Source organism: Electrophorus electricus, chromosome 20 (assembly GCF_041902795.1).
Source record: "Electrophorus electricus isolate QZ-2024a chromosome 20, ASM4190279v1, whole genome shotgun sequence".
Lineage (NCBI taxonomy): Eukaryota > Metazoa > Chordata > Actinopteri > Gymnotiformes > Gymnotidae > Electrophorus > Electrophorus electricus.
The window spans coordinates 7,567,109-7,579,194 of record NC_137516.1 but is presented as its reverse complement, the minus strand read 5'-3'; the positions used below and the strand labels follow the sequence as shown (position 1 = coordinate 7,579,194).

Here is a 12,086-nt window from a genome sequence, read left to right as displayed (position 1 = left end):
GAAAGCATTAAATGTTTTGGTGGCGTGTGACACTGTTAGCTATTTCTCAGCATTGCTTTGCTAAAACAGTCAACCAGACTGTGAAACTTCAACATGACACCAAAGAAAATCCATAATTTTAACGTCTGTTATAAGCTTTAAATTAAATGTCCTTGACACACTGGTGAAAATATCATTAAGATATCACAGGGACCCTGATGACTGATGAACAAACGCTAAAGTAACTATTTAAAAATGGTTTCTGCATTAAACACTGCAGTATTTATGGCAGGTATGAATGGATGGCTTGTTCATTCTTGAATGTATGACTGTATATTTTCTAGATATCTGCTTACAGTTAATTAATAGTTGATTATAATGCAATTTTATAATTTTGTGTAAAGCAAGCAGTGCTTCCAAAAGCCCATTTGGTGGGAGGATTTTTACAGTTTAAATAATACATTTTAGCAAACTGAATCGTGTTTGATGAAACTATGTGTTACTAAAAACAAAAAAGGGAGAAAAAGATGAAACAGACTCTGACAAGGCTGAATAAGAAGGTTTGGTGGAGGTTGGTGGTCAAGAAGAACGCGAGTGGGCACTGTTTAAACCAGATAGTGAATCTGATTACATAAGCCTTTTACTCATACTAGGCATAAACTCCATTTGACGTTTTTAGTTTTAAATGTTAAATATCGTATTTCATGATGATTTTTACATCTAAATTAGAAATCCACTAACCAGCTGATTTAGCAAGAATGAAGAGGGCTTCGGATTTTCACTCATTTAATCACTATAAAATGTCTGACCTCATCTTAAGGGGTCAGGCAGAAGGAGAGGCAGACAGAGAAAATGGTCCACACGTGAGCTGTATGAGTGAGAGAGGGTGAGGTGAGACAGAGATGGATAATCCGGAGAAAGAGCAAACAGCCCCAGTGAGAGAAAGCGAGAGAGCAGGCAGCTCCTCCTTCTACAAGTTCCAGAGATGATGTAAGTGACAACGCCAGTGGGCCCAGACGTGTAAAGCTGGGTATTTTTGTACAAATAACAGGGCATTTGTGCACTGCTGCTTTGATGCAGTTTGATAGAACACTGCTTTCTGATTTCTGTGTAAAGTGTGTGGCAAAAGCATAAACCATGATGCTTTGGTCACTAATAGCTGTAAAAATTTAAATTGTTTATTTTTGGAAAGCAGGAAATGTCACAAACACATAAAGACTATGATAGCTACCAGGCAACTGGCAGTCATGGGAATATCACTCAGATTATAGCATCTGCACATACAAGTGAGATATCCGAGAGAAGGGAATCGGGACAGTCACCTCAATCTGATGTGTGGTCTATAGCAACTGAGTTGCAGCAGAAGCTTCAACGTCACCTTCAGCAGGTCTAACAGCGCTACAATGGCTAGCACAAACATAAGACGGTGTAGCCGTTCTGAGTTGGTCCACTGCGGGTGCGTCAGCACATTGCGGAGCACTCTGTTTAGAGGCCATTTAGCTGCATTGTTACCCTCATGAGCTGAAGTTGGTGTTGTGCAATACTTGCAGGGCTGTTTCAGATACTGCAGAGCTTTTCAAATTGTTGTAAAGTGTCTGTTCCTTTTTTCAGCACCTCCCTGGTTAACAACCCCAAGTTCAATGAAGCTCAGTCCAAAGTTGGATTGACGCCAGCTGAACTTGCACAACTTTCAGACAGCTCGCTGGGCATGCTAGCTGCAATCTATTAATGTAGTTTTTGACACTTTTCCTGCCATTTTGGAATGTCTGCCTGCCATTGGATCACCCATAGCTGTTGGTCTGAGAATTAAGCTCAAGGTCTCTAAGGTGCATTTGCTACCAAGGTTTCAGTCTCAACTTTTTTCAACCGAGGGATTTCATAAGGTCCTACAGAAAGAGACATTAGATCTGGAAGAAGCTTTTATCTGCAAACAAGCTGTACGTGACACACTGAGAAGTGTCTCAGAGCTGTGTGACAGAACCAAGGCCATGTGTCACACTCACAATATCCCAGAACCAGATGCTATAAGAGGCATAAAAAGAGAAAAATGGATGATTTTGTCTTAGAAACACCAACAACTCAAGAACCTTGAAAACCGAGCTGCTGCTTTGGGCAAGATGCTTAGTGCTTGGACAGGATGCAATGTGAGCTTGAACAGCCATTTTCAGGTGTAGACACAAGCCCACTAGAAGGTGTTCAGTCATTCAGCCCCAATTCAGGGCTATTCTTGAGTGAATTCTATTTAACTGAACTTGTAGTGCTTTACAGCATTGGTCTCAAAACAGAAGAGGTGCTGGTGGCCAAAAATGTTCTAGCCCAATGTTCTATTGTGGCAATCTGGATGTCTGCCACAATAAATGTTAGCTGTGCACAACCTCCAGATGTTTCGCTGTCTAAAGACAGCCATCCAAGCTGACCTAACCATAGCTGTGAGTAGCTGCCCTTGTGAAAGGTCTTTGAGGGAACTGCTCTGGCTGCACTCCTAGTTATGTAAAATGATGGCATCAGGGCCTAGCAGACATATCAACTGAGGACAAAATACTAGAGCTGCTGAATCATAGACCAATTTGCCACAATCAAAGACAGAAGATATTCTTTCATATTCCCACTCACATAGTAGTCATCGGCCTTTAATTACCTTAAAAGCCCAAATGCGTGCACTGCATATATTTGCAAGTGAAAACAACTTAAATATAGACAATATATCTAAGATGTCATTATGAAATTGTTATAAAATTCTATAAGTAAACGACAAAGCACGAAAACGATTTGCAAAGCAAATCGCTATGCATAAGAACGTCTGCTAAACGCTGTAACTGTAAATGCCAATATTATGATTATTCAACCAATATTTATTCAAAATATTTTCCATGGAAAACACACTCACATGTCTGACATGCAGAACTGAGCAAAAATTTTAGTCAGCTGAGAAATTAGATTTAAAAAGCTATACTCCACTGTTAACTGAAATCAGCAAGTTGACATTTAACCAAAATTAAGTATATATTGAGTAAACATGAATGTAGCTACAGAGCAAAGGCAAATGTGATTGTACCAGTTTATGTTCTGTGTGTTTGATTAACATATTTAAGACCAGCTACTTCCCGTAACATTGCCTGTATTTTTGCTTGATCTGTACCTCTTAGCATCTAAGACATCTAAGATACGTGCCTAAAACTCTGAAGAGAGGTATGAGTCATTTTCTCCAGATAGGCTTGGCTTATCCCAAGACCCCCCTAATAGAAGCTTAGCCACCCCCCCACCCCAGTTCATAAATGTCTAGTGATGTCCCTGGGCACAACCAAGAGTTTTACACTTCTGGAGAACATTACTTTGGTCTCCCTGATATACAAGCAAAATGTAATGCTTTGTCACGTTTTGTTGAAAATAATCAGAAAGTGTCAAAAAGCCTGGATTTTCTTTAGATGGCACCAACACTTTCTCCCCAGTGTTAGACAGTTCCCACCTACACCATCTCTCCTCATTCCTTCCCAACCACAATTTTCTGTTCTTGTCACTGTTTTGTTTTTTTATTTGTTTGTTTTTAGCTGTTGCTCGTACAATGGCACTGGGGATTGGGGGAAAAATGCTGGGAGCATGTGCACCAGCTGCTTAATTCTGTTACCCCACAGATGCCCTTGATTGCCCACCGTCCTTGCCGCACTGACTCAGAGTCAAAGCTAAGACATCCTTCCTTACTACCCAGCGAGACTACGGCCAAAAGCCCTGGCTGACGGGACCCTGGGAGAGCTCCTCTGACATGAACACGTTTAAAAAAACATGCAGAAACGCAGGCTGAAGCATTTAACTATTAAATGCCATGTCTTAATCCGTGAACCAAGCACCTAAAAAAAATCTTACATAATTCCTTTCTTAAAAGATGAATATGCTGTAATCCCTTGACAACTGTCAGTCAGCATAAAAACACTTTGCCCTCTCGTAAGTCTCTGCAGCTTGAGTGCACAAAAAAAAAGTTTCATAGAGGTTCATACTTGAGTGAGGATGTATATCTTAAGAGGCATTTAAAAGTGTAATGAGCTTGTAATATATGGAATCATAATATATTCAGATCTTTTTAGCAGGGTGGTGAAAAATATGCATATGCATAAGTGTCTAGTGCCAATCCTGAGGCCCTTCCTTCAAGAGAGCGAATGTTTGCTACCTTAAATGTGGAAATACCAAACTGTCATCTTCGATTAACTGAAATGAGAGAGAAGGCAAAACTCATATCCCATTACAGAGTGACGCACGAATTTGTGTTTTTGAGGCAATGCAGAAAATGGCTTCCACTTCAAAAGGAAATGAATGTGGCTGTGGAATGTCACTTTATTGTAATAAATCCTTGCAAAAAAGGTGCAATAAAGTTCACGTTTGAGAAGCGAGGCCAAAAGAGGCGGGTTTATTGCCCTCTAATGAGTGCTGTGTGCTGGAGCGTGGCAAACTACATTAGAACCAAGACACATAGTGACATTAGGACAATGCAGCAACACGTGCATCAAAACTAATACTACATAAAATTTTTACTACACCAGCACAGAGTTCTGTTGCTAGCCCATTGTTTCAGCAATTTTGGGATTGTATGATAAGGTTAAGATTAAACAAACACTACAGGAACTTGTACCAATGGGACAATTCACAGTAATAATCAAGTTGAATATTATTTCTATCTTTCTACACCAACTATTAAAACAACAGCTCAACTCTTGCTACTGGTTATGCTAGCAGACGCTGGCCTCTCAATAGGGCCCGCACAGCCTGGACACAGTGCTCTGTGGTTAACACACAGCAGCACTGAACGGCTTTCACGTGGCAGGCTGCACGCAGACTGAATCTGACATGTGTGACACTTGGTCTGAAGCTTCACCAGGAACAGCAAAATGAGAAGCGATGTGTGTCAGTGTAGATCTGTGGCTTTGGGCAGGGCAGAGAGAGAGAGAGAGAGAGAAAGAGAGAGCGAAAGTGCCTGCTTTGGGTCTTCTGGAACTGAGGGGAACCCTCAACTCTTCTTGTCTGTTTGCTCAACTTACCCTTTCTTGTATCAATCAAATCATTTTCCAATCATCTGGGCCCAGTGTATTTAATTTTGTACTGTTGCTAACTTTCAACATCAACTGCACTGATAAAAGGCATCCTATATTGTGATCTCATCGGATTTGCTACGTCCAAATGTGAGCTAGTGTGAATGTACATGATATGATGTAAGCGACTGGGCTTGTGTGGTGATATGGCATGTTACTGTGTAACCGCTGTGCTTGCGCTCCCAGAGGCCAGTGAACTCAGGCTGGACCAGGCGCTGGGGCTCGCCCCCTCTCTCCTCAGCCGCTGAGTCCAAAGAGGAGCTGATGTCAATTCTGGAGCTGGCAGAAGAAGATGCATGGCGTCTGGTTGGGCGCACCTCCTGAATTACCTAGACCACCGCGAGGAAGAGAGGCTGTAAACATCAAGTACACCTGAAGCATTGTTATTAAGCGTTATTACCTGCATTTGGCAACTTTACTAACAGATTATGGATGTGGGTATGTTGTTTTTAATAAAAGTTATTAATGAATTGAAGTAAACATTTTTAAGTAAATATTTCAGTGAATGAGTAAGTGAGTAAGTGAGTTACAATCCAGTTCCAAGAGGTACTTCACATGTAACAACAAAATACTGTAAACCCTATTAGCATGCTACTGTGTGATACACGGAGAGAAATCCTTGACATACAATCATAAATCATAAAAACATAAAATGCAACACACACATGGCCTTCCTTTTCAATAGCAACATGCAGAATAAGTGGCAGAATGAAAAGCAAACCAACCACTGAATTTGTGTCAGAAATGAATACAGTCCGCCTTGAAATGTAATCAAGGTACAGCTATATTGCTTTCCATTTCAAGCATATATGCCTCCGTGAAATGCATTCATTACAATAAACACAGCGAAAAAGCCACACGTGAGATTGCGTTTAAACAGCGACAGGCAGCAATCATGCCAAAATGAAAAGTAAAAGATCCATTGCATTGATTTAACATTGATTTATCCACCTTGAATTGCAATCAACTCAACTCAGCAGTATTCCACTGCTGCTGTGAACATGCCAAAACAAAACACGATACACAGCATTGCATTTCAGTCAAGAACAGTGCCACAATGAAATGTACACTGTCTAATTACAGTCTGCTGCTGAACTGGAATATGTGGTACAGACCACAACACACACCTAATCGATCACAGATTAATACATTATTACTGTCAACCACAATAATTACCGTTGAAAGAGTAATGTGAGTTAGACCTGAAGGTAAATGCTAACTGGACCTTATACAGAGCCCTGTAGCACTCACATAGCCTTGCGCTAATGGCTTGCCTGTACCTTTCTCTCTGCTGGTGGTGGTGATGGAGTCAGCAGGCTCTTCATCAGCCTCCTTTCCCGTCGTTTCAGATCTGCGCCCTGGGCCGCATGTGGCAGCGTTGAGGGGAAAAGGAGCGCTCGGCTTCTCTCCAGCCGCTCCTTCTGCTCCTCCTCCAGGAGCAGCTTGGAGACAATTTCCACGCGCCTGGCTTTCTGTATCTCCTGGAGTTCCCTGTGGATCCGGGAAAAAAAAGTTCCATTAACACAGCTTTCCTGCGAGACATGATGGGAGATTTGAAGTCAGTGGAGAATTTGCTTTGAGGCCTGCACAGATCTTTGAGAAGTCCTACTCTTGCTTCCTGCGTAGGCACTCCTGGGCTTTGCGCTGGTACATGAGTTTAGTGCTGTTTAACCCAGCCTCACACAGCGACTCCCTCCAACGCTCCTCATCCTCTCTCTGCTTCTGCAAGCGGGCCTTCTCTTTGGCCTGTCTCAAATGCATGGTTTCCTAGACAGGAAGACATATGGGTTTTAGCTGTGGGCTTCATGAGACTTCGGAAGAGCTTCGTTGGAATTGTTACGACTCTTTAACGTATATCTGTTTTCACTCCTTATTTTGATGGGAACTCTTGAGATGCTCATGCTCATCTTGGTTAAAAGTGAGAAACCACAGTTACACCATAGCTTGCCTGAATGGCTGCCATATTGGCCTTCAGCGATGCTGCTGCCTCCATCCTCCTCTTCATCAGCTCCTTCCTCCTCGCCTCTCTTTCGGCTTCTTTCTGACGCATCCTTCAACACACACACACAAATAAGCACACGGCAGATAGGACTCCAGTGTGAATGCATGAAAACTGTGACAAACGGGCATGTGTTTAGATCACCTGTTGAGAGTCTGTTTGAGGAAGAACACTGCTTTCTTTTGGCCGGCTTTAGCCTGAGCGCGTCTGTTCTGGTCAAGAAACGCCTGCTCGCCCAGAGCCTTTTCCTGTTCCCTGGGACACAATTACTGTTCCATCTTATATTTTATTTATGGTCAAAGATGAGTCCTTAAAGCTAAATAATCTATTGATTGAAAAAATCTAATCTTAATTAAAATATGACAAAAATACGTAAAGATGTAGAAAATGGGAGCAATTGTAAAATAAAATTATGCTAGCTGTTAAATGGCTTTAAGAATAAAATGACACAAGTCATAAAATAATGTAGAACATGTAATGCAGCTCTACTGTGTAATTAAAAAATGTACTGTGTAAATCCTATAATATACAATATGTTTAGCTCCTTCAGGTCTGTGTAAAAAAAAAAGATAATCAATCAGACTCAGTGTAGATACAAGAAAAAGTGGTTTCCTTTTAAATGAAAGCTAATATCAGTATTTAATAACATGTGACTCCCTTCGTGCGAAGCTACATCTGATGTGGTGAGACATTTTTGTTCTGCAACTACTTTTTAGCATGTAGTGCTTTGCGTCGGGCTCCCCTGGCGACATCCTTCTCCCGCTGGACTCTTTGATTGTGCTGTTCCTGTTTATCCACCTGGAAGCACTTCTCCATCTGCTCCAGCTCCCGGCGCAGGCTGAGGAACCGGCCCAGTTCCACCTCCACCTGACACAGCTCTAGCCTGTACAAACGAGTCCAAGATGTACAACAGTACAAGAAAGAATGTCTGTGGCCAAGCAGTTATGGCACCTTCTCTCAGTGGACAGTGAGTCTTTTGCAGCGAATGCTGGAGGACTACAATAACAACATGATTCACAACAAAGAAAAGGCCCAGTGAGTATGAAATGACCTTTGATTAGTCAGCTTTGAAATACTGCCTTACGAAGGAGGGAAAGAAAAAAATAGAACACAAGTCAGTGTTGGATGACTGAGAGTGAGGATTTGACTATTTTTACTCTGAAATTGATGACATGCGATTAGGCCCCATAGGCTAAAGACAAGAAATATGAAGTTTGGTAACATTAGCAGACAGTGCTTGAGCTGCTAAACCTCTGAAGGTGGGGCCAGCGCCAAGGTGTGGGACTCACTCATGCTCCTGCAAGACCATGACTAGATGTGCCTCCAGCTGCTCCTCTGATTGGAGCTCCACGCACAGGAGCTCATGCCGGGCCCGTAAGCGGGGCAGGGCCACACTGAGCAGAACAGAACACAGACCAGGGATGAGACAACGTACTCCATAATTCCCACCGCCTCCACTGTGAGGCTCTCCTCTCGCATTCACACCTGTTCTCAAGCTGCTTCTCACTCTCTAGGTCCTTTTCTAAGGCATCTCTCTCGCTCTCCATCCCGGCCAGGTGGAGGCGGCAGACCTTAAGCTCCTCCCTACAAAAGCACAGTTGAGAAGAAGGGAAGCTGGTTAGTGATGGAAATGGTCTGCAAATTGGTTTCAAGAGAGTTTCGAGAGCTTCTTTCAGCAGCAGCCGTGGGAGAGCAAAAAATTAATCATACCTCTGCTCAACACAGAGGGTAACATGCATTTAGAGAAGAGACTGAAAATGCAGCATTTTCTTTCCCCAGTTATATAAAACTGAATATTGTGAAGTTCTAGTTGTTAAGGTAAAAAGCCTAAACACAGATCCCTTAAAGATGCTGAAGGGATGTTGGCACAGTTAGAAGGACTTAAGTGTTCTTTTATCTAAGTGATGTGAGAAATGTAAACGGTGGATTTTAGAACCTGTTCTAGAAAGTTCAACTCTGTGTACTTAAAAACATAAGTCTAAAGAACCACCAAAAATACCCAACAAAGGATACCTGAAAACACTAAAAGTGAAAAAATAAATGTTTCTTAATGTGGAAATATGGGTAGCGATGTACAAAAATGGTGAATATCTGTTCTAGAAAGATCCAAGTGTATCCTTGATAGAACACTGAAGGCTAAGGATGATAAATAAAATTCAGTAGATAAACCCAGCTCATCTGCCTGCATTCAGCTCCATGTGTCTCATGCCAGCATGTTTCGGAATTCTGACAGCATATTTGTTCCACACCACTATTCAAATACAATGTGACCTCAGAGTTGCTGCGTCCACCCACCTAACAGCTTCTCCAGAGCTTGTGCTAAAGGCTAGAAAAGCATATGGAAACACATTATGTCAGGTGATATAAGGTTTTGTTTTGGTGTGTGGTTTTAATTTTGGCTTGAGAGCATAGTTTTAAAAACATCCACTGAATAAAGCAAAAACTGTCTTTAGTGTGAGTGGGAAGAGGGGTTGCAGGGTCACAGAAATGATGCTCTGACTCTGTGTGTGTGTGTGTGTGTGTGTATGTGTGTGTGTGTGTGTGTGTGTGTGTGTGTGTGTGTGTGTGTGTGTGTGTGTGTGTGTGTGTGTGTGTGTGTGTGTGTGTGTGCATGTGTGTGTTGGCAGGTGGGTGTGTTTACAGACCTGGCCTTTAGCACATTGAGCTCCTTCTGCTTGTAAAAGCTGTCCAGCTCATCCAGGTTCTTTCTCAGCATGAACATCCGTGTGCTGTCAACGAAGCCTCTCTCTCCCCTATCAACATAGCCTCTCTCTACCCCGTCAACCTCCATATCTCCTGGCTCATTCACTTCCCTGACAGAAAGCCAGTGTGTCATAAAAACATACCATTTATATGCTGCTGGATATTTTTATACAAGGCAAGAGAAAGAGGAGACCCACCATTCTAGGATCTCAAAATCCACAGAAGAATCCAGAGGAAAGCCATCTTCATCCTTGGAAGTCTGTTCCCCAGTTCCATCTTCTTCTAAAGTGGAAGGCATATATATATATATATATATATATATATATATATATATATATATATATATATATATATATATATATATATATATATATATATATATATATATATATAGCTAGATTCTTCATATATACATTAACCCTCCATACCTATATTTGGTGGAGTATCCAACAAATTGTGTTTAGTTGCTGATACTGATGTTTCTTGAAAATCCTCAGAGATATTGTCCTCCATAGTGATTTCGACTGGAAATACAGAATTTCCAGATACTGATAACCAATGGTGGCTCTGTTAGCTCCTGTAATATTAGCTAAATACAAAACCAGTCAGTTCGTAACACTTTTAATATTAACTTTAGATGGCAACCAGCTTAGTGTCTAGCTACTGACAGCAAGCTAACGCCATCTCCATCAAACTATCTATCATACTGTTGCAAACTATCTGCGGTTACCCGTGTCATTTGTTAAGAGTCTTGGCCATTGACTGTATATACACAGTGTATATACTTGCATATACTGTAAATACTTTTATATACAGTCTGTGGTCTCTATGTTACCCATGAGTCCAATAACGTTAACGGGCTGTTAATGAGACAGCGAGCTACAACTGTGACAGGCTTAGCTTGCGAGCTGCCTTAACGTAGCTGTAAAATTAACAATAGTCCGTTATCGACGGCTACCTTTCTCTCGTTACTGGCTAGCTGACGTTTTCTTATTAACTTTACCTGCACTAGTTCTCACTGCCGTCGTTCCTTTTCTGCCCAGCTCCAGTGTGTTTGCTTGGTTTCCATAGACACCGCTACTCTCAGCGACCACGCGGGACAGCAGCACATCAGCGAGCTCTGTGCAGCCTTCGCTGTAAATTCATGCATATGAAAACTGTCACGAGGAGACACAAAACCTTTTTGCAATTACGTTTCTCATATGTCATATTTCAAACAAATAAGCTTAATCGAATTAGCATCATGCATTGTATACTGACATCATCTAACAGCTCTGTAGCCTAAGCGTCGATTGCCAATATTCAAAGTGTGTGAAGGGGACATATGAAAAATAAGTTACTGGGAAAGAGTCAAAGTCGTACAGAGAAGGAAAGTAAGAAAAATATGCTGTGTAAGGACCCGCATGGGCTTTATAAAGACCTTTTGAGGTCCTTTGCATAATGGGATGCAATAGGCAAGTTAACTGTTAACTGGATTCTGGGTATGTGAGTCAATATCCATAAATGAAGTGTCTTTATAAATGCTTTCATGAGGCAAAGAAACGGCTTGCGTCGTTTCATAAGATGAATTACAGTTTTATGGGTAATGTTTTCATATATTTTATGGGTAGTGGACTAGTATGGGCTAGAGAATGAGAAAAATACATTGTTTTCCATTTAGTTAAGGAGAAACTAGGCTCAGCTTGTGCTATCAGATAGAAGTAAAAAGACCGGCAAATTAATGCTTATTCTGTTATTTGACAAAATGATAAAGATCTTCTTCCATCAGCAGGATTCTAAATTACACAATGGAAAAGACTGAATATTCTGACAAAGATTGTATCATATCTCTCGATTGCATGTTTGCTTGTTCTTTTCGGGTTCAAATCGAGAGGCGTCACTATTTTTTAATTTAAAAAAAAAAAAAGCTCTTTAAAAACAGCGTTCGCACCAGAAACCACGGACCATCGCATCGCACGCACTGTTACAGTTGCCAGATAGACTTGCGTGTAGCGTCCTAAAGCGACAAGACTCCTCAGCTGTGGAAATTCTCCTCCTTGGGAGAGATGTAGAAGCCACTCTTCCCTTGGAGAGATGTAGAAACCAGGGCAGGTAGTAACGCTGCAAAGCTTGCAAACCTCCGGAGAACAACAGTGACACAGATTTTAATAGCTGACTGCTCCCTGCACGTTGTGATGGCTCAGTGGGAGTAACTTTGCTTTGAAAAGTGCTGGGGTAAAGAACTGTGATATATTCAATTCAGCTGCCCCTCAAATTTGGGACCCCTTTAAGAAATCAAACGCGTTCACTGAACGGTAATCAGCGCTAGGCTCAAGAAAGGTTTTATG

General features: G+C 41.6%; 1 protein-coding gene across 2 annotated transcripts in view; it reads right to left on the bottom strand.

Moving 5' to 3' along the window:
* Positions 1 to 10,876, bottom strand: part of cfap74 (cilia and flagella associated protein 74) — a 49,417-nt gene extending 38,541 nt beyond the window's left edge. Inside the window, exons 1-12 of one of the 2 annotated variants that reach the window (XM_035536523.2) lie at positions 10,763 to 10,876; positions 10,188 to 10,283; positions 9,957 to 10,041; positions 9,702 to 9,869; positions 8,542 to 8,640; positions 8,346 to 8,450; positions 7,766 to 7,939; positions 7,201 to 7,311; positions 7,006 to 7,108; positions 6,667 to 6,824; positions 6,338 to 6,548; positions 5,216 to 5,386 (exon numbers count right to left, since the gene is read on the bottom strand). In XM_035536523.2, coding sequence (XP_035392416.1) covers positions 5,216 to 5,386; positions 6,338 to 6,548; positions 6,667 to 6,824; positions 7,006 to 7,108; positions 7,201 to 7,311; positions 7,766 to 7,939; positions 8,346 to 8,450; positions 8,542 to 8,640; positions 9,702 to 9,869; positions 9,957 to 10,041; positions 10,188 to 10,272 — 1,470 coding nt within the window. In that variant the 5' untranslated portion in view covers positions 10,273 to 10,283; positions 10,763 to 10,876. Of the gene's footprint in view, positions 1 to 5,215; positions 5,387 to 6,337; positions 6,549 to 6,666; positions 6,825 to 7,005; positions 7,109 to 7,200; positions 7,312 to 7,765; positions 7,940 to 8,345; positions 8,451 to 8,541; positions 8,641 to 9,701; positions 9,870 to 9,956; positions 10,042 to 10,187; positions 10,284 to 10,762 lie in introns of those variants that run through there. The other variant, XR_014118870.1, reaches the window with a different exon arrangement.
* Between the last annotated feature and the right edge of the window lie 1,210 nt (positions 10,877 to 12,086).